This window comes from Hyperolius riggenbachi, chromosome 6 (assembly GCF_040937935.1).
Source record: "Hyperolius riggenbachi isolate aHypRig1 chromosome 6, aHypRig1.pri, whole genome shotgun sequence".
Taxonomy (NCBI): domain Eukaryota; kingdom Metazoa; phylum Chordata; class Amphibia; order Anura; family Hyperoliidae; genus Hyperolius; species Hyperolius riggenbachi.
The window spans coordinates 264,315,694-264,339,364 of NC_090651.1; the positions used below are offsets into that span (position 1 = coordinate 264,315,694).

Here is a 23,671-nt window from a genome sequence, read left to right on the forward strand (position 1 = left end):
GCAGGAGAAAAAGTGAATTGATGAAAGGCCTTTGGCTTTGATAGCAATTCTAAAATGATCTTTTGGATTGCCAGATATTTGTCCTAAGGCTAGATTCACACTGGGGCATTGCATTACCGGTGTGTTGCATGCAGAATCTGTAATGGTTTAGTCTGAATGCTTGCTCTGAAGATTTCAGATCAAAACATTTTTACATTGGCTGCATTTTTACTTCATTATAGTAGTCGTTTTTCCCCACTATTTCTCTCTTTTCCAAATCCTTGGCTGTATTTCTTCCTTCACTGTCCTGGCTACAAGATGGCATTGTATTCACTTGACACTTCCTGTTTTGACAGTTACTTGGAACATCTTTCTACTAGTTCTGAGGCCAAACTGAGTCTTCCAGAATAACACTAATTACTTGTATCTCTTTCTGTCTCTTCTGTGTCGTAGTAACCGGTGAGCCAGCTGAGATCTACTGGGAGTCGCCCGCTGGTGAAAGGCTGACCAACCAACAACAGATCTCAGTCGTGAAAAGTGATGACTACTCATCAACCCTAACAATATACAATGCTAGTATCCAAGATGCCGGCACCTACAAGTGTATTGCTACCAGTCAAGAAGAAGGGCGGGCTGAAAGCACTGTCAGACTGCAGATTTATCGTAAGCTTTTCTAATAATTCATTACAGTTATACTGTATTAGTGAACAATTAAAGGAAATGTATAGCATTTTATTTGGAATATTAATGATGTTTAACAAATGAAAAAGGTATGTTTCAATGCTGGCAGGTAGGAAATACTGAAGTATGGAGCTTTTGTATTTACGCGTTATATCTAGCACAGCAAGCACTACTGCGTACGAGAGAAAAAGCCGCGAGGAGAAATGGGCGCGAATCTACCCGTTAATATCAATTATCGGGTGCTGTAGTACCGTTGTTCTATATTGCGGTTATTGTTAATAATTGTATTAACGGTGGTGTGCTTAAATAGTACCGTAGTTCTATACTGCGGTTATTGTTAATTATCGTATTAATGGTTGTGTGCTCTTGGTAAATGTTGGCGTCGCTGCTGGTGCGGCTTTTAATGTTTTTTTTTTTCAAACTCCGGCTTTTTGTATTAAAGGTGGTTTGTGTTATTAATCTCATATCTTAATTATTGTTTCAAATCTAATACCGGTGTGCTCAGGGTATATTTTTTTGCATAGCCACATTTTATCGGATTCAGTAAATAGCCTTTGTATCATGGTGAAATCACCTGGAACGCACTGTGCGGCAGTAGATTTCAAACGATAAATTACATTTTAGTTTGATGTCAACAACCTGAATACGATAATTAACATGTAACATTGACACAAACTAGGACTAGTAATAGTTATTGGATTCGTTAAGCCGCAGATTGACAAAAATTATATTAGCTATCAACTGGAGCCGTGATAAAAGCTGGAACTACTATTTATTGGATAGTATAAATTTTTCTATCAACGTGATTTTGAAAAAAAAACCTTTAATACTATAATTTACTGCAAAACGGTAATTAACGCCACAGAGCTGACGGGATAAAAACGGTGCCTCATTCATTTGTATTTTAGAACGATATTTGTCAGTTCAGAATACCGCAAATGGATCTGTTAAAATTGTGTGCCGCCGCTAATGGATCCATTAAAATAGTGCGCCGCGCCAAAATTTAACTCCTTCGCCCCGATAACAGAATTAATACGATATATAACATTATGAATACTCGTTCCCAATAGTAACCGAAATTGTGGCCTCGAAGCCCCAGCTTGACTAAAACCACATATTCAAAATAAAAAAATCACTTATTTTCCATCACATTTGACTAATATGAATTACACCGCAATGAAACTAAAATAACACATATAACTTCACCGATCCGCAATCTTTTAAAAGCTATATCGGTAATAAGTTCCGGTGTGTATCAAACTAACTTGTTAATTATCGTAAAAAATGTTTTGTGTACATTTAATGTTAATTATCATTATAACTCCAAAATGGTGGTGCTCCGTTTTTTTTTATTTTGCTCAGCGCAAAAGTTAAATTGATGGGAGTATGACACACAGCATGTTCATTACGGTAATTACCAAGATATTGTGATACAGACCAGCACTTATTACCAATATAGCTTTAAAACCATTAAAAATGTCAGTTTCACCAAAACCACCTTTATTACGATAATTGACTAGCTAGTTTGATACAAACCAGCACTTATTACAATAATTGCCACAAACCAACACAAAGCTATATCGGTAATAACTGCTGGTTTGTTTCAAACTAACTTGATAATTATCGTAATAAAGATGGATTATGTCAAACGTAAGTTAATTATCGTTTCGAAGCTACTATTTGTGCTCTGGAGGTAAATTTTGGTAAAAATTATAGCTTTGAAATGATAATTAACTTAAGTTTGACCATCTTTATTACGATAATGACCATGTTTAAATTGTGCGCTACACCAAAATTTACCTCCAGATAATTATCGTTTCAAAGCTATAGCGGTAATATGTGCTGGATTGTATCAAACTAACTTGGTCATTATCATAATAAAGGTAGTTTGTGTGGTTTGTGTGAAACTGACATTAATTATCGTTTCAAAGCTATATTGGTAATATTTGTGCTCTGGAAGGAACATTTTGGTAAAAATGATAGCTTTGAAATGATAATTAACTTAAGTTTGACACAAACCATCTTTATTACGATAATGACCATGTTTAAATTGTGCGCTGTGCCAAAATGTACCTCCAGATAATTATCATTTCAAAGCTATATCAGTAATATGTGCTGGATTATATCAAACTAACTTGGTCATTATCGTAATGAAGATAGTTTTTGTATTTTGTGTGAAACTGACATTAATTATCGTTTCAAAGCTATATTGGTAATAACATAATAATAATAATAAATTATAATAATTACGTTTGACACAAACCATCTTTATTACTATAATGAACAAATTTATATTGTGCGCTGCGCCAAAATTTACCTCCAGATAATTATCGTTTCAAAGTTACATCGGTAATAAGTACTGGTTTGTATCAAACTAACTTGGTCATTATCGTAATAAAGGTAGTTTGTGTGGTTTGTGTGAAACTGACATTAATTATCGTTTCAAAGCTATATTGGTAATAACATAATAATAATAATTAAGTTTGACACAAACCATCTTTATTACGATAATTACCAATTTAGTTTGACACAAACTAGCAGTTATTACCGATATAGCTTTGAAACAATAATTGTCAATTTCACACAAACCTCCTTTATTACGATAACTGACAAGTTAGTTTGATAAAACCGGTGCTTATTACAGATATATTGATAAAACGATAATTAAAGTCAGAGTCACACAAACCACCTTTATTACGATAATTGACACAGACCAACACTTGTAACCAATATTGTGGCCGAGAAACCAGTTTCACTAAAAAACAGTTTATAAGCCACAACCTAATTAACGTGAGTCCGCTATTTACAAGATACGTTTCAATTTTGCCCTGCGCCCAAAATGTATCTCGAGCTCACAAATAGTAACTTTGAAACAATTAACAAGTGAAACAAAGCCGCAAATTGAATATGGGAAGATGTGCACTTTGTTTTATAAAAACGTTGTAAGATCTGTTGGTTTCAGATTACCGCTAATGGATCTGTTAAAATTGTGCGCTGCGCCAAAATTTAACTCCTGCGCCCCGATAGCAACTTTAAAACGATAATTCACATGTTGTGAATAGTCGCGCCCATTTCTCCATGCGGCTTAATTGCCGTGTTCGAGCACTACTTGCTTTGTGGCACTGTGCACTGTATGGGCAGCACAGTGACGCAGTGGCTAGCACTCTTGCCTTGCAGCACAGGGTCCCAGGGGACTCTGGTTTCCTCCCACATCCCAAAAGATATACAGATAAGTTGCTTGGCTTCCCCCTAAATTGGCCCTAGACTAAGATACATACAATACATATACATATTGTTTTTCTTGCGATTGTATTGCAGTTCTGGGTGTCCAGTGCATAAATTAGCTGTTGGAGACAAGTCTGCTGGTACTAGTAGTGCACTGACTAGATAACCCAATAATCCTTCACCACCACTACTGGCACCTAATATCCACTACTACCCTGCATAAGGCCTCACTGGCAGGGGCTATATTTCAAGGTGATTGTTGCACATAGCATAAACCTTTCCTCCCTGGCAGTTTTACTTCTTCTTTTATTTTTATTTTTTTTTATATTTTAATATTGTAAAAAAAGAAAAAATGACAGGCGGGGCAGGCCACACCCCAGGGGGATCGTAGGGGTTGTGCTGCTGTGATTTCCTGTGGCCCTAGCATGTTGCCCAGTGCTCAGAGGCCACGTACCGTGAATTTACAAAATGCCACAGAAGTAGTTGACTGGCTTACATAGCAGCACACCCCATTTTCTACCGCTTCTGCTGGCAACCTTGCTGCAACATCCTCATCCTCCTCTGATATGGGCACTCCACAACATCATTGAACTACCTCAACCTGATCATAAGTCTGGAAAACCGCGATCGCCTGCACTCCCACTAGTGTGTGCATAAGCACGGCGACCGTAATCACTACAAAGAGTGCTGTCCTGGAGGTGTCAACTAGTAAAAACAATAATTCGCTCACCTGACGTTTTCACTAAAGTTTTTTTGTGGTTGTTTGCGGTGAGGTAATTATGGCGTTTTGTCTGTCAGTGTAAACCGGGCCTAACCCTTACACTACCTGATTGACATGTACACATGCTGTATGTTTTAAAGCACTTTATTCTACAAATTTAGGAATGCAATGTATTTTCTGCCCTTTACAGATTAAAACACAACTCTGGGCAAATTACGTAATTTTTCGTGGTACTTTTGCCATGGATCCCCCTCCAGCATGCCATGGTACAGGTGTTAGGCCCCTTTAACCCTTTGGGGATTGGCTGCCTAACCCCCCTTAAGGACCAGGCCATTTTACATGCGGGGGCACATTTTGGGGGGTCAGGCAGCCAGATCCCCAGTTTGACTGTATCAATATGGTATCCCCTGTGTGGCCAGGTGACCACCGTATAGCCTGCAGCCTTTACTCACTGCCCAGGCTCCAGCGATGAGCAACTGTAGACTCCTCTGCTCTCCCCGGCATCCTCGCTCGCACTGATGTTTAGTTCCGGGTCATGGCTTGATGACGTCATCAAGCTGGGACCCGACACTTGCGTCAAAGTGAGCGGGGATGCCGGCCAGAATGGAGGGGAGGGCCGATAGCCGGGGAAACGTCATGAAGGTGAGTGGATCCTCTTTTTCCCCCCTACCGCCACAGCTCTTACAGTGATCACTATGATCCACCGGCATATGTGCTGGCTCCTGATCACTGAGGGGATATGTCACCTGTCATATGACAGTGTAATCTCCCCTCTCGGGTGCGCACGATTGCGTCGGGACCAGAAACGGCAGGCGGCATAAAACCTACTCCGCATTAGCCTAGGGCAGCCACAAATGCGGCATAGGATTTACATGTGGCGGTCCCCAAAGGGTTAAACAACTTTTCCATCACTTTTGTGGCCAGAAACAGCCCCTCAAGGTGTAAGAATTTGCCTGCCCACTGAAGTCTATAGCGGTTCGTGTGGTTCGTTGTGTTTGCAAACCGAAAATTTCAAGTTCGCGACATAACTATCAGTGATATACAGTATATCTTGTACAATTTAGGCTTTCTTTAGGTAATCTTTCTCTCCCCAAACTATTTTATAGTCATTTTATGGGGAAAATGTAGGCGTATATGCAGAAAATACCCATTTTTTTTTTCATTTTCACCCTTCCTAATTTCCACATGACACATCCCACAGTTATAAAAAACATAAAAATGAATTATTTGGCTCTTCCCAGTTAAATGGATACCCCATATGCCATATATTATTAATAGCTGAGCAGTCCAGGAGCAAGCCATACAGGCATGATTCACTCCAGAGTTCAAGGGCATGGAAGCAGTAATCATGGTAAAGATATCTCATATTCCCCCAAAAAAATAAGAGCCACAACAAATAAAGTGTCACGGATGAACTGGAATAAACTTAAATACATAGAAAAGCCATACCTATAGCAATCAAATAATGTCCACAAATGACATGTCCAAAGTATAATCCAAGTTTACTCAGGATTTATCCTTGTAAAAAAACTATTAAAACACTGCAGAGGGTGGAATCCATCCAGTGCATAGTATAAAGCAGCCCTTATAATAACGGTCACATCAATGTACTGAAGTATACAGAAATATCAGAAAATATGGATCAAAAAATGTATATAATAGAATAGACTATCAGCAAAAGAGTGTATAATGCCATGTAGCAGACAATAACATTATGCCACAAGGGGAAAAAATCCCTCATACATATCAGCCAGCTTGATAATTACCGTTTTACAGTTTGCACAGACTAATATGGCACAAAGCAAGAATCGCACATAAATATCAGCCAGCTTAATTTTATGCAGTATCTTCACCGCATAATTAAGCTGGCTGATACTTACATCATAGATTCCCAGAACACCTAAAAATGCACCCAAAACAAAAGTGTGCAATTTGTCAAGAAAAGAATATAAGAACAACCACTTACTGGTGCCAGCCATGTGGAGCTGCCTTGTGTGTTGCTGCATAAAAAATTCATTCTGCTTCAGCTGCCATTTCTAGTTTGGAAACTGAGTGATGGGAAGAGACAAATCATTCTGATATATCATATGTAGAGACAGAGGAGCAACATCCAGGAATGAAATAAACAATAGTAACATTACTCCGTCACCAGGTAACAACATGCAACCCAATAGTAGGGGGTTACACAGTACAGAGAGGTCCTAGTGTGTGTGTGTGTGTGTGTGTGTGTGTGTGTGTGTGTGTGTGTGTGTGTGTGTGTGTGTGTGTGTGTGTGTGTGTGTGTGTGTGTGTGTGTGTGTGTGTGTGTGTGTGTGTGTGTGTGTGTGTGTGTGTGTGTGTGTGTGTGTGTGTGTGTGTGTGTGTGTGTGTGCGTGTGGTGTGTGTGTGTGTGGTGTGCGTGTGGTGTGTGTGCGTGTGGTGTGTGTGTGTGTGGTGTGTGTGTGTGTGTGCGTGTGGTGTGTGTGCGTGTGGTGTGTGTGAGTGTGGTGTGTGTGTGTGTGTGCGTGTGGTGTGTGTGTGTGGTGTGTGTGTGTGTGTGTGTGGTGTGTGTGTGTGTGTGTGTGGTGTGTGTGTGTGTGTACATACACATACACACACTCAGTATGGTCCTAGTATATTGGCCATTGGAATCATGAATGTCGCTCCTCTAGTTCTTTATATGTTATATTGCACTACAGTAAGGAGTTGGGGGTTAGAGCACTCTTTTCACTTGGCTAGTGATATGCAAATAATTCCGAGTTGTTGCAGACCTATGCAAATGTTGTTGAAAATCTATGCAGCTTGAAAATAGGCCAATCACATGCTTCCAAGATTGGATTAGTACATTCACCAGCTGCTTAGATTTTCATCATAATTACTATAATGTTGTATCAAATCTCAATTATTTGCCCCTCAAACACAATCCCTACTGACTAATGTGGACTTTGGAACATGTACAGCATGTCAAAACATTCAGTTACCAGTATGCCTAGCACAGGTCTGTAGCTTTTTTGTAAAAAAAATAGTGGCTGTTTAAGGGTTAATATTATTTGTATTTCCTTTTAAGGTATCTACATCTACATCTAGTTATAGATCCATTGCAGCCTAATAAACAAAACTAATAAACTGCCTTGTCTCCTCTTTAGAAAAACTGACCTTCAAGAATGCGCCCACTCCACAGGAGTTCACTGAGGGCTCTGATGCTGTTATCGTCTGTGATGTATCAAGCTCTATGCCCTCCATTGTCATCTGGAAACACAGAGGAAAAGACGTGACTTTTAAGAAAGATGGTAAGCGATAAAGATTATTGCAAATGGTTATTGTCAGTGAACCATGTAACTGATTTGTTACATCATATGCTTACGTCAAGGTGTCAGTGCACTTTTACCTAAATGTGTTGAATTGTCTTAAAACGTGTCCCTGATCAACAATGCCAAGCAATAGCAGGTTCATCTGACATTGCTTCAAGATGCCAGCATGTTACCTCCAGTGTGACAGTACAAGCAGTTGAAGTGAGCGCAATGCATATATGTGATCTGGATTTAAAAAGAGTGCAGTTAGAAGCTGGAAACACACTAGGCAGTACGGGAAACGTCGCGTTTTGCCAAGCTATAAAAAGCCTGCCCGAGTCTGCAGGCTCAGAAGAAACAACCAGCCTGTCACTCTATACGCAGCTCTCTCCCTGGTCAGCCTCAGAGGCAGCTCTCACTGATATCAGAGAGCATAGAGGCTGCCTAATGTAAATAACACACACGGGAGTGTGCATAGAGGGGCGCGGAGGGGGGGGGGGCGTGCATAACAGATCAACAACACTGAAGATTTGGCAGCCTTCCAGACACAGGGCGACAAATCCTACAGGGGAAAGATAAGTTGATTTATTACAGAGATGGTGATAGTAGAAAGTGCTGCAGTAAGCCAGAGCACATTAGAATAGGTTTAGGAACGTGTAGGATAGTAGAAAAAAAGGATGACATTTTTGTTACAGAGTCTCTTTAAGCATCTGTTTAAGTTACAGACTTTCCTGCTCCAGCATGTTTACTTGGTAATCCCATAATCCATTTGCAATACCATGACTGTTCTTATCTAAATCCAAAATACACTTCCTAATACAGTTAATTAGTCATCGCTAATATTAGATATTTGGTCAGCTATATTTAAAACTGGAGTCATAAGCAATAGTAAAATGTATGAATTGATCAAACAATCTCCACCAATGGGATACATGTCAGCATGCTAAATAACTTTAATATTCAGAGTATTTATTTGTCACCCATTTTCCTGACTTCTATTTCGTGTGTTAAGCCTCGACTGCAGAACAAGCCCAGAGATCTGATGTGCAGAAAGAATAATCCTATATTGTGGCAATTTAGACTGTCCTTAGGGCCTAACCTAGGAACAGTTTTAGCTTGGGAAAGGTTTACACCCTCTTTTTTTTCACCACTGTCCTGTGGCCTCAACTGTAAGGTTTTTCCTTACTTCCTCTCCAGACAGGAAGTGGGAAATATCTCAAAGAGAAATTAAGGCAGTGTTTGCAGTGCAAGGAAGAATTGTAAACTCTGATCATTTTTTACTGATGTTCTTCATTTCCTGTCCCTGGAACCAACAGTTTTCATATTAAAGCCAAAAGCTCCATGGAGGTCCAGGGACATGGAAGTCTCTGCAATACAGAGAGCAATAATAACCCTTAAATGTTTCTAATTTTCCACACAGTTTATACAAAAAAAATCCCATCGTTAGACCTTAAGCTACATTACCCTTACTTTTTCTACTGTACCCACCATGTACTTGCTAGCTTTATAAAGTTAAGGGCCTGTTTCCACTACACGCAGATTGGATGCAGAAAAACTGACTCCCAATGAATGCCTATGGGAAAATCTGCATCAGAAAAATTGCATTTAGTGGAAACAGGCCCATAGGCTTTCATTGGAGTCAGTTTTTCTGCATCCATTCTGCATCCAATCTGCGTGTAGTGGAAACAGGCCCTAAAGGCCTGTCTCCATTCATCAGTTGTTCTGTGCATTTTCTGTACAGGAAAACTGCAACAAATGTTAATCAATGGGCTAGTTCACACTTGAATGCGTTTGGCACATGCTAAAAAACAATTGACAGCAATGCAAAACTGTCATACAACTCATGCAGAAAAACATACGCACAGAAAAACCGATGGGTTGAGACAGGCCCTTAGACAGTAGTTGGTTTGCATGTTTCTTGCTTCAGTAGGTTTCTACACATGAAGTGCGGTTTGTGATTTCTGTCTCACTTGGTCTTCTTCTCCACAGCTCGATTTAATTTGCTGACCAACAACTACCTTCAAATACGGGGCATCAAGAAGACCGATGAAGGAACCTATCAATGTGAAGGTCGGGTTCTGGCACGGGGAGAGATAAACTTTAAGGACATTCAAGTCATAGTCAATGGTAATATTAAGATACATATCTTTATGTCAACCAGGCCTTATCTATGACACTACTATAATGATCTATTAGATGTAGGATACAGAATATGTACAGGGAAATAGTTGGATTAACTTGTGGGTGACTTAAGGTGGTCATACACTACGTGACTTGGTAACTGATCAGCCATTATCGGATTGGATGAACATCAGTGCTGCTAAGAGCATACCTGATCGACGATGAGACCAAGTTGGTTGCATGTATCGATTCCTGAGAGATTTCATGCTGGAATCGATTATAAATCGGCCTGTGGTGTATGGGCAGCTGACAGATACCTCTTTAACCACTGAGGACTGCAGTGATTAACCCCCCTAAAGACCAGACCTTTTATTGTGAAAATGGCCACTGCAGCTTTAAGGCCAAGCTGCAGGGCCGCACAACACAGCACACAAGTGATTCCCCCCCCCCTTTTCCCCACACCAACAGAGCTCTCTGTTGGTGGGGTCTGATCACACCCCTGTGTTTATTTTTTTGTGTGCAAATATTTATGTTACTTATTTTTCTTTATTTTTGGCTATTTTTGTATTTATTTATTTATCTGAATCCCCTCCCTCCCCCTAGCCGGCCAATCCTAGCGATCAGCTGTCATAGGCTTCTGCCTATGAGAGCCGATCTCTCTCTTGTCCCCCAGGGGGACAGCTGTGTCACACGGCTGTCCCCAGTACAGCGCTGCTGCTGATCGCAGACCTGTACTGTGTGTAAAGATGGCGGTTTCGCCGTCTAACAATCTCCCGAGCGGAGACTGAAGGCAGAGCTCCGCCCCTCAAGCAGGAGATGCACGCGCAGCCTGCGCACAATCTCCTGCAGTAGGCGGGCCCCGGGACCTGACGCCAATTGGTGTTAGGCGGTCCTGGGGCTGCCGCCGTGACCACACCCATTGGCGTGGGGCGGTCTTTAAGTAGTTAATCAGATTCGATTAGAGAGAGATTTGTCTTTTGGTCAAATCTGCCCATCATCGCTAGGTGTATGGCTACCTTCTTAAGTAGGTAGTGACCTTTGTCAAATCGTTGCTTTAATGTTTGCATAGTTCTTAATTTAGCTGACAGTATATTGTTCATTGTTGTTGTTCAGTTGTTTACCTACTTCTATACATTATATTATTGAAAGAGTTTGGAGATTCTCTAGACAAACCCAAGACTAATATAGAACAATATGAAATGAAGATTTAAAAAAGACCAAAGTTCAGCTAGGTAAAATAAAATCAAACACAGAAACAGAGCACATTACTTACACAGTGAAATAAAAATCCTCCTGGTCCATGGCAGGTAGTCAGTTTTATTCTTTCAATAAATTATTCCATTAATATTTTATACCAACTCACATTAAAAATCACTTTGGCTGACAGCTATAGCTACCTCTTTTGACAGAGAGTTCTGAAGTCTGACCTTCCTTAAAATGAGAAACACCTTCCTTCAAGGCCTGGTCTTTGCTCCATCTTTCATGCTTTTCAGCAAGAATTATAATCTACTGGGCAAAATTCATAACAAGACGAGTGGTCACATGTCCATTTGCTCCTCTTTTGAGAGCTACTCACTCTCCTGCACTCTGTACAAATGAATGGACATTGTTTCATTAACTTAGACTTCCTAGATGGAGGGGGCAAGCTTGAGACTTTCATGCTCCCATGGGTTTCTCCCAGAATAAAGATTCTAAGGTAAATTGAAAGGACAACTTTCAAATAAAAATAGTAAAATGTACAATTCATACATATTAAATGTACATTTCGCTCAGAGTAAAATGCACTATACATTTATATATACTGTATATATTTCACAGAGGGAGATACTGAGCCATTATTTCCCACAATGCAACAAGGTTCACGGACCGGAAACTGTCATGAAAATGTTCATGACATCACACTGTGGGAGGGTTTTCACCACAATATCAGCCATACAGACATCGCTGATGATCTATCTGAGAAAAGGTAAAGATGAAGTTCAATCCTAGGTTAAAGTTCCCCTTGTGGTAGTAGCTCAGTCGAACTGCTAAATAGTATACAATCAGGTAAGGCGGCTAGCCCGCGTCTTTGTATAGATCCTTTTTAAGAAGTGCTTTGGTAAAGAATAAAGGAAATACTGAGAATCCCCCATAAAGAGACCGACTAGTCCAACATCTGGCAAATCTGTCAGCTTTTTGCTTTACATTATTTTTTTCCCATGTCACTGTCATTTACAATAGGTAGTGAAAATATCACAGATCTGACAGGTTTTGGACAAGTCCATCTCCTTATGGGGTATTCTCAGGTATTTCTGGATTTACATAAGCACTAACACAGGAACTATACCGAAAAATAGTAATAGGAAAAAAATAAAAAATACACTGCAAGTGAAAATTAAAAAAATAGAAGAGAGATCAAAAAATTATTAATATTCGCCCCATAATTTGTTGATGTTGTTTGATACACCGACAGCTTGCACATAATCATCAGGAGTTTGGAGTCCAAAATCTGTCAAATATGTCAGCTTTTTACTGACTACTGTAAGTGAGAGCAACGTGGAAAATGAAAAAGTAATGTATAGTGCATTTTACTATCGGAGAAAGGTACATCTTATATGTATGTACAGCAACGTATTTACCCTATGACACTGTAGGCACATGCCTACAGGCCCTTATGTGGGACAGGCAGCCCCCCTCCTCAGATCACTAACCTCAGGAGCTTACAGTCTAACCCCTGCCTTATATCACTAACCTCGGGCACTTACACCCTAATCCTTGTCTTATGTCACTAAGGATGATAGAATACAGTGATTAGAGTGTAAGATTTAAAGGACAGTTAGTGACATAAGGAAGGGATTAGAGTTCAGAATATTTTAATTGGGGGTGTGGCTTGAGTTTAGGGCATCAGAACTGCTGTGGGCCTACCGAGTTGTAAATTCGGCCCTGTGTATGTATTTAAGGTTTTGAATGTTTCACAGTAGTGGTCTTATAATTAGTATTTGTTGACTGCATGGAATGTAAGAAGGCAGCAGACTTCTAATCAAATGTTGTTGTCATTACATCCTGCAGTCCTTTTTAAATAATACTGCTGTACCAAAAAAATTTAAACATTTGATGTCCTTTGAGATAACTTTTACCTTGTCTTTATACAATATCATAAAATCTGCAACTTGTCCCCTATACTATTCCTTTCAAGTCTCTGTAATGCCTTAAATAAGAGCCCCCAATTTTGCAGTTTATTCTAGTTGTAAGCATGGGCATAACAATCACCCATCCGTGTGAGGAGGGGTGATTGTTCCACTATTGCAAGGGGGCTTTGAGGGCCCATCCTTCTCCCCAACCGCAAGTGCAGCCAATTAGCAAATAAACTTCCCCTTTTGCTCACAAAAACCATCCCCGCCACCTCCCCCGCCATGCAGAGTAGCGAGAAGCGGGAGCATGTGTAAATGTGTTCCTGCTTCTAGATGCTGCTGCCATTCACCGACTCCCGATAACGTGACCTGCTTGGGGATCCGGGACCAAGGGGGTCCCGTGCTATCATTTTTGCAGGGGGTCTTATTAATTCTAGTAATGCTCCTGGTTGTAAGGCATGGTTACTGTTCTTATATTGAGCTATTGTTAGCTGTTGAAGGACACTGATGTATAATGCTGCTGGATAATGTAGATGGATAATGCTGCATATTATAAGCTTTGAACAAAATAGTCATTTTTCACATATTGTTCTTTTTGGATAACGTTATTTGGCTTTTGTGTTTCTTCATTCCAGTTCCTCCCACTGTGCGAGCCAGACAAGTGACAGTAAATGCCACAGCCAACTTAGGAGAATCGGTTACCTTAAGCTGTGAAGCTGATGGCTTTCCTGAGCCAGAAATAAGCTGGACAAAGTGAGTGATTAGTGTGTTCATGTTCACCATCATTTGCATTAAATATTACTCTCGGATAGGCAATAAAAAAATAGAGCTTGACAGCAATAATGTCATGATGCTCCATTACTTTAGGCTCATTTATGAAAATCACATCCAGCCATGAGAATATTGATATTTAAAAATAACTGGATTACTCCGCTTAGCAAATAAAGTTCTAGGAGTCTGGAGTTCAAAGAAGGAGACTTTGTGTGATGTGGGGCAGTCAATTGAGGACTTTTTTCATACTTCTTTACATTTTCCCATATTCTTGATGAACCCTTAAACGTATTGACACCAATCACTCTACAAGCACTAAAAAAACGTTATATTCTGCAAAAAAAGTTTTTGGAACCCGTCACTGCAGTGATGTCATTGCAGCTACAAGCAGATTGCATAATCACAAACACAATGGAAAAGTGTCACTGGAGTTAGATTGCATGGGCTTTTGCCATCACACTGGTTTCAGTTTGCATTTAGTTTAACATAAATAGATATTCCACTTATTAATGGCAATCTGAAGTTAAAATGGATGAAACCGGATGTTAAACTAACATTCATTTGAAAGCCGAAATCATGTCATTTTGTAAAACCCTAGTCATTCTCTAGTGAAAGCTTTGCTTGCCTAATATTGTGTAGATAAACTGAGCCTTCGAAACAGCTCTGACCCATTCAGACATAGGCTCTGTAGATGTCATGTACTACTTGAAAGCAAGACATGAGCAGCAGAGCTGTGAGTTTTTGCCTTTATGGACATAGCAAACAAAAACAAACAAACAAAAAAAAAACATAAAAATATTATGCCACTGAAAGTCATGTTTACACTTCATTACAGCTAATTGATATTATTGTCAGTTATGCTTAGTACACACAATGCAATTTCCCATCCGATTGATGGGAATCGGACAAATATTTCCACCATGTCCAATCTGTTTCTAATCAATAACGGGACCTATTTTCTAAGAAATTGAATTGTGTGTACCCAGCATTACAGAGCAAATGCTCAGATTGACTTGTAATTAAGTAATTATTGAGCAAATAATAGAGAGAAGGTTCACTGCTCCCCCTAGATACAGCAGAAGCATTTCTGCATTGTTTACACAGCTTAGTGCACTTCAACATAATCTGATAATTTTGGACAGCAATGACATATACAGTACATTGCTCTACTTTAAGCATTCAAGTATAATTTACTCTCTTTTGTTTTTTTCTGCTGCAGTAGAGGAGAAATGATCGAGGATGCTGGTGACAAGTACACATTCAGTGACAACATGTCCGAAATGACCATCCACCGAGTAGAGAAAGACGACGAAGCCGAGTATATTTGTGTTGCTGAGAATAAGGCTGGTGACAGTGAAGCTACCATTCATCTCAAAGTCTATGGTAAGAACTCTGAATAAGTGAATCACGAGGCATGTTGATGAAAATGGCTGAGAGACAACCTGCATGCTTTTTGTACAGGACTGAGATTCTCTATATTTACTCAAATCATAAACTGGCTGGGTCCTGCATGCAGCGCGGGATTCTCTTTGTTTAGATTTGCTTAGAAGCCTATTTATAGCACAGCAGAAATATATACAATTTGAAGCTGATGAAAAGCTGTTTAAAACACACCTGGGGCTTCCTACATCCCTATGCGCACGGATCACTTCCACGCTGCCTTCCTCAGCCTTCTGTATTGCCGATCCTGTAAATTCGGCCAGCCGTGGTCAGTCTTCACAAGAAAGTGCCGCCAGAGAGATAGGTTGAGAGCGCACTTCTCTTGCGCAGACTACCCGTGACTGGCAGAACTTACGGGACCCGGTACCGGAGCTGGAGAAGGCTGAGGACGGCTGCGTGGGAGCAGTCCACACGCATGGGGCTGGAGGAAGCCCCAGGTATGTATAAAACTTTTATTTTATGTTGTCTCTGGTACACTTTACACAGAAAATGATGATTCACAATAGTATTTTCAATAGGAAAAAGTAGAACAGTCAGAGCCCTTCTTATGGTAGGATGGACTGAATGATGTCAATCAGTCCAGATATTCATGCTTCATAAAAAAAGATCTCACAGTTTAGCTGGTCTTGGCTTTACAAGGAAGATATGTGTCTGACAGCTGTTAGAACTTTAATTTAGTCAAGTGGGGAATAAAAGAACACATCCAGCACAAGCTGACAGTTCATCCCTCAGTGTGGCAGGTTTGCATGAGTTTTTGAAGTGGTATCAACTACTTCTTGTTTCTATGGCAGATTAGCACTGGTTTTGCATTGTTCTAACTGTATGACATTTCTAGAAATTCATGCAAAATTAGTGCAGAAGTCTTATTTTTTAACTACAGAATGTTACCCTCACAACACATGCAGGTTACAATTCTGATAAAAGAGGTAGGAAATAAGAAGAAAATGAATGTCATAATTGCTTTGATAAATCTAGCCCTGTGACTTTTAAACCATTAAGGGCAATGTGCTTGTTTTGTTGTTAGATTGGGAAATCTGGACTAAAATGCCTACAGTAAATAAGGATATTATCATACATCATACTATAATATTGCCTTATTACAAACATTTGGAGAATCAACATGTTATTCCTATGTATGTTTAGGTATCATATACTGTAGATTTTACTAACAATGGTGATGGAAACTGGGCGGTTTCTGATCATTTTGGTGCCCTGGGGTACCGCCTGTCACATCAGTATTTGTAAATAATAATTCCATAAAAAGTATGCTTAGTTGTTTGACATTTTCTAGCTGGTGGTGTCCTAGGCAAGTGTGTAATTTGCCTATGCCTAAAACCAGCCTTCACTGGGAATGTCCGGAGTGTGCAGAAATGGCAAGGCCCAACAAATCCTTCAACATTACTCACTCAAGCATGCAATTCTAATGTTGATACTTTTTTTTTTTTTTGGCTAAAATTAACAATTAGATTTTAATTACTGGTATGCTGTTCAGAAAATTGTGACCTTGTCCAGGTAATTTTAATCAGTAAAAAAAGGAAGAAGTCTGTTCAGGAGCAGAATATTTTGTACCTGCTGGCAATAGTCATGTTGAGTCAGTTCTTCAAATTATTTTTCGTAAGGGCAGTAAGGGCAGTCTACCACAAATCTGCATCTGTGCATTCAGCATGTGACCATTAGCTACTCAGTAGAAAACACATAGCTCAGATAAGTCATTAACTTACTGTAGGTTTAGATACTGTCAGTTTTCATTAACCTCCTGGGCGATACAATAATATCGCCAGGGGGCGGCGCAGCACATTTTTTAAAAATTATTATTTTGTTTTAATCATGTAGCTAGCCTAGCGCTAGCTACATGATAGCCGCTGTGCAGCGGCATCCCCCCACCCCTTCCGATCGCCTCCGGCAATCAAAGCAAACAGGAAATCCCGTTCAGAACGGGATTTCCTGTTTGGCTTCCCCCGTCGCCATGGCGACGATCGGGATGACGTCATCGACGTCGTGACGTCAGAGGGAGTCCCGATCCACCCCTCAGCGCTGCCTGGCACTGATTGGCCAGGCTGCGCACGGGGTCTTGGGGGGGGAGCGGCGCGGCACGGCGGGTAGCGGCGAATCAGCGCGGAGTGGCGGCGATTGGTATATACACGCAGCTAGCAAAGTGCTAGCTGCGTGCAACAAAAAAAAATTATGCAAATCGACCCACCAGGGCCTGAGAAATCCTCTGTGGCGGCTTACCCCGAGCTCAGCTCGGGATTATCCCCCAGAGGGTTAAAACAAGAGAAAACAATGGAGGCAGAAACAAAATGGATGATATGTTGTGACCTATGTGGTTTCCTTAAAGAGACTCTGCAACACAATTTTCAGCCTTATTTCTTCTATCCTATACCTGTTCTAATGTGATCTGTCTTACTGCAGCCTTTCCTAGGTGCACAGTGGCTGTATTATCTCTGTTATATAATCTAATCTTCTTTCCTTTGTTAGCTTTGTCGGCTCAGGCAGGAATGTGCTGCTCTGCTGTGGTAGGTAGAAGCTATACGCACCCTCTCCATGCCCCCTCCAGGCTCTGTATGAGTCACAGACTGAGCTTCTCTCAGCCTATCACATGCTGGATAGCAGCCATGTTTTTTGTTTGTAAACACTGCCTAAAACGGGCAATTACAAGCCAGGATTGCAGCAGGGAATGGCAGAAACAGCAAAGAGGTGCCCGGGAGAACATAATAAATAGAACGGTATGCTTTTTATTGTACGGATTTTAGAGTACAGATTCTCTTTAAGATACTTGTGAAAGTAAGTCTGTGACATCTCTCATAGTTTATGACCTTTTCACCTAGTTAGTATTGCCTTGATCACCGTTATTGTTTAATACTAATTGCATGTTGGCTTTAACCACATTTGGTCATTATACAGTACTATACAGGTTCCAAGCAGGTGCCAAGGATTCATAGACTATGTTATCCAATAAACATTGAATATGCACCCAAGATACAGCTCAGTTCTGAAGATTATATATAAATAGACCCCACTATTTTTGTAATCATTACACTGTCATTATCTTGTTTTGTTATTCAATACAATGTATACTTGCTGGATCAGCTAACGTCCATTACCGCCTCTTCCCGCTGCTCCTATGTGTTGCAATTGTTCACTTTCAGTTCTGTGATCTTTGCGGTCATGATGCAGCTCTGTGCTGTCCAAGAGCACAGAGTGCTGATCGGCATGGAGGGGGTGAGCCGGGGAGCAGGCAGCGGAGAGCCATTGAGAAGGATCGGATAGGCGAGGAAGTGACATAATAAAGGGGTTCCTCTCCTGCAAGGGAAGCCCCTTCCTCATTCGTTTGCAGAGAAGCTGCTTGTCGGCAGATTGGGAGCGGGCGGGTTGAGATTAACGAGGAGGGCACACAGAGGCGTGTACTTCAGATGAGAACATGCCTCTGTGTTACTTTTTTTAGATTTAAAACCAGCTTGGGTACACTTTAAGCCACCAACACGCAAGAAAATACTCAATATAATTTTGACAGTACTTTTTCAAATTCTTTTTGGTACTTTTTCAACATTCAACAACATGGAAAGTTTGTTTAAACTTAAGATGATAAATGATCTCCTAAGAGAAAACTTAAGAGAAAAAGTGAATGGAATAATAATAAGGGCCTGTATCTCTGGAATTCAGTAAATTGTAGCAGTCAATCGTAGCATATTAAGATAACAGTAAGATTACTTTGTAGACACTGCTATTTAAGGAATAATATTATAATTTGTTTTTACATCACATAGCAAAACCTAAAATCACCTATGTGGAAAACAAGACTGCAGTGGAGCTGGACAATGAGATCACCTTGACCTGTGAAGCTTCTGGAGACCCTCTACCCAGTATCACCTGGAGAACCGCCACCCGCAACATTAGTGACGAGGAAAAGGTATGCTTGTCTTGATTAACTCCCATGGGGCACTGATTGTGATGTCACTGGACCACTAGCTTATGATGTCACTGGATGACAGCTAAAAAACATTGAAAGATGATGACACACAGCTGAAAAAACTTGCTTGTGTTACATGCAAGAATGTCCTTTTAATGTATCTTTTTCCACTTTACTAAAAATCCCATTAATGTATAAAATGATCTGAAGACTAGCTTTAAATATATTCTTAAAAACATTTTTTATTTGATTAATTCTGTCAATTTACTCTCCGTGGCCCATATACAATTCACTTTTTCTCCTGAGTTTTCTCCTAGGTGATATTTTCACAAGTTGTCAAAAAATGCTTTTTAAGCCACCGGCAGACAAGAAAATACTCAAAATAATTTGTGGGGACTTTCTAAATTGTAAAATGCTAAAAAGTTATTTTAAAGAGAATATGAAATCTCCTAGGAGATAACTCAGGAGAAAAAGTTAATTGCATATGGATCCATGGCCCATATGCAATTCACTTTTTCACCTGCGTTTTCTCCTAGGAGATAATTTTTCTTTATCTATTTAAAATAACTTTCACGCATTTTTTAACTAAAAAAGCACAAAAAAGTACATGAAAAAGTACTATCAAAATTATTATGAGTATTGTCTTACTTTCTGGTGGCTTAAAAGGCATTTTATTGACAGGTTTAAAAATATCACCTAGGAGAAAACTCAGGAGAAAAAGTTAATTGCATATGGGCCCATGTGCTTAAAGACCTACATTTTAGGGTAACTAAAGCTGGCCTGTGAGTCCTCAATATTTAGGAAGCCTTACATAAACTATGCTATGATTTACGAGGTGTATGTCGTACTTCTGTTAATGATAAAGCAGCGTGCAGTGACATCATAAGTGGGTCTGGCCAATGACAATAAATCAGTGTGCAGTGACATCATCACTGGGTCTTAGGAGGGAAAAGTTGGTGAATGAACGATGGACCGAGACTGGAACCCACCTATATGATCTAGGTGCCCTTCAATGGCTGCCATTTAATTTACACATAAAATGTAAGTATGTACTGAGAGCACCACAGCAATTGTGTGCGGATGAATTGTCGCTGTGACAAAGGCAAAAATAATCAGTAGTTTTGATGGCACTTCCAGTACCTAAACCTTCATTTGGTGATTCAAAATATGAGCTTTTAACTTGCTTTTCAGTTTCAAGCATAACATTAATAAATGGACTTATTGACACACTATATTATCGTCTAGTATCTAACGACACCTTATAAAAAGGCTTTGCATTTTAACCAATTTAGCCTCGGTAACAAACATGATAATTTGGTGTGGCCTTACATTTTTAATAAAGTAATTTTAATACCTATTCAGGTGATTTGGTTTTTTTCACTGTATTTAGGGTTTATGCACTCAATAAAAGTGCAGTGTTTTTCTGAAGCTGAAACTAACCTGTTATTTGGTATCTAGTGATCAGCTTAAAATTCATAAGGCTGCATTGCAAAATTTTAATGTGACCCTCAATCTTTGGAACGCTTGAATAGCAACTCCCCCAGTGTGATTATAGAGATGCATTGTACACCACTACATTTCCACAGTCGCAAAGCACACAGGACAGGTGTAACAGGCAGAAAGTCCCTTGAGGAAATGTTTCCTCGTTGACAAGGTCTTGTGTTTACCTAAGTAGAAGAGTCCAGTGACTGGGTAAGGGGACACAACAAAAAGACAGTGAACAGTTTAAGAGTCAATGTTTAGCCATGCCCACCCATAGGTCTCATAGCAACAATTTTGGCTATTGCCACATTCCCTGCTTCTGATATTGTTGAATCCTAAAGGTTGGTTCATCTGAGAAAAGGGCTGCCTTTCTTGTGCTTGTGTATACAGGGGTATATCTATAGCTATAGTGACTGCTGCTGTGGGAAAGAGTTTCCTTGGACCTCATTTGTTAGGTGTTGTAGGGAATTATTCTGTCAGGGGACAGGAGCTGGCATAGCTTATGGGCATAAGAACCAGCATTGTATATTTTGTCAAGTAGTCACCACAGAAACAGCTACAAAGGTTGAGTCAAAATGCTATAAACAGCATAAACAACAAATGTGCCGTTATGGATGTAGTGGCATACTACAATCATATAAGAGAAAGGCATCCGTGTCAGATCACAATAATCTAAAAACTAAGTTTGTTTATAGATTATTGGGGTCCGACAAGCAATATTTACTTTGAGCTCTATCGATTGCTTTGACCATCATACTTTGTAAGCTCAAGGAAAGCATTGTTTCTCTTCAGTGCACCAAGTCTGAAGCTTTTATTTTTGAAAAACTAGAAAACGATTAACTGGAACAATAAAATAATATTCTCTTCTGCTCACAAAGGAAAGGAGAAGAAAATAGTGTTTACTTGTAATATTTCACATATTTCTAATAAAATGCTGTTTTTGTTGCTAATGCAACACAACACAAACATGGAGGTGCTTCCTGTGCTCCTATTCTCTCCCTCCTGGAGTCCTTTAAAATTTGTGTGCTGCATGCAACATAAAAGTAACTTACACAATCGCTCGTTCCAGCGGCGTTCGCCATGGCAATGGCGGTGTTGTGTGACATGCCGTCATTTCATACCAGTGTGTCACGTGATACTGCTGTCATCATGAAGGTCACCACTGGAGTGAGCAGTTGGATAAGTTCTAACAAATCACCCTCGCTGCCCAAATCCTGAGGAAGGGAAAGAGAATGCGGCCCGATCCCAAAAAAGTTTGCTCACCTCTGGTGTAAACACTAGTGGAAATGGGGTGCATTAAGAACACACTGGCCACAAACGAAAAGAAAGGTCTTACTATGGGAGCACAAAAGACCATGAAGACCACCAATGTTAAAGGGGCTGTTTTGTAGTAAGAGCCCACCCTCTGGTTCTATAGAGTAGTCTTTTGGCAAGAGATTGTGGGCTCCATCAGAATCTTGCTATGGGACCTTGTGATTAGCGATTACCAATTATACCTTTAATTTAAATATAAAGCATCTCTCTCTAAAAATGTTTTTAAGAGTAACAGGTAGTTGTCCATTGTTTCAGCTGGGAATATGAAAATATGCTGGACATTTTTATTGGACTTGGCTACCTACTTTACAGACAAAATACTTGTTTACACATATCAAATGTTGAAAGCTGGAAGTTTCATCAGATGCCAGGAAAATCTGCAAAACTGCTGACTATTTTTGAAACTCTCACCTCTCCTGTCTGGCGTCGTCTTACTGGCCAAATGATGGCTCAGGTGTAACTGTGAGATAGAAACCTGTTCCAGACAAATCTATACGATGCTTGTTGCTCCATGTTCTGCTTGAGTTACTGTCTATGGTCTCTTATCTTACAGTCCCTTGTGTTCTAGTTTAAATTTGTCCATATTGGAAATATTGGGGCCTGAATAAATAAACATTATTTTATTTTAGTATGTATAATTAGATAGTATACCAGCAATGACACTACATCCTTAAAATATGCCCAGTAATCTTTTTTATTTTCAGTAAAGCTTTTGGCATTTTTTCAATGAAGTGACTGGAAGTCAAAATAAATTTGATTTCTGTAATGTCAATTACTTGACTTCATCTCATAAAAAGTCAGGAATTTTTGAAGACTCACAATGCATTTTGTGGATAGGTTTAGTGATGTTTATTCAGGGTTAATAGTCGGCAAAGGACATCTGTGTGATTAATTAATTGAATTATTTTATACTTGTGAGGAGAAAAACATTTAATGAAGTATTGAAGCCAAGTGTCGTGTTTACTCTGACTGCTTCTGGAGTTATTTGAGAAGGCAAATAAAAAGTCCAAGTTAATGTTATGTGAAATTTTACTTAAAAGAGAGCTCCATACAGCTCTTTTCAATTCAGATTCAACTGATATCCCATTAACACAATTTGCGTGGCCAACATAATTTACCCTTTGTTGATACAGCTGTTGAGATTCCACTATGTCCTGTTACTTCAATAGAAGTTACAGGAGCTTGTGCCGATGTGTTGCTTTTATATGGGCAAGATATATTTAATGGGGCAATTTGAGTACAATAAGTAGTGTTGGTATGTCAGATCAACAGTAAAACCCTGTTCTGTTTGGAATTGAATAAACCACCATTAAAGTGTAAGTTTAATTTAGGAAGGTTTATCAAAAAACTGATTTTCTTGTTTAAAGCATTGATGGAGACATCTAGAACCAATTATTTTTCACGCTATCAGGTTTTTTTAGGAATATATTGTTTTATTTGTATGGTACATAATTAGACTAACACTCATAGATTACTTGATGACTATGCAGGTGCTGCAAACAGAATTTTCCCCGTTTTTTAGGATTTTGCTCTTACAAATTTTCTATTGACTTCATATGAATACAAAATGTGATTTGCTAGGAGTAGCATTACATGGCATAGCTTTTTTTCATGGATACCCAGAATTTGTTGTTATTTGCCTAATTGA

At 39.6% G+C, this 23,671-nt stretch overlaps 1 protein-coding gene across 11 annotated transcripts in view; it reads left to right on the forward strand.

Annotated features, from left to right (window-relative positions):
- The window catches only part of NCAM1 (neural cell adhesion molecule 1), a 485,915-nt gene that overhangs the window by 325,598 nt on the left and 136,646 nt on the right, over positions 1–23,671 (forward strand). For all 11 annotated transcript variants that reach the window (XM_068240756.1, XM_068240758.1, XM_068240757.1 and 8 more), the window contains exons 3-8: positions 433–642; positions 7,732–7,875; positions 9,865–10,002; positions 13,742–13,859; positions 15,097–15,260; positions 19,085–19,227. In XM_068240756.1, coding sequence (XP_068096857.1) covers positions 433–642; positions 7,732–7,875; positions 9,865–10,002; positions 13,742–13,859; positions 15,097–15,260; positions 19,085–19,227 — 917 coding nt within the window. The remainder of the gene's footprint in view (positions 1–432; positions 643–7,731; positions 7,876–9,864; positions 10,003–13,741; positions 13,860–15,096; positions 15,261–19,084; positions 19,228–23,671) is intronic.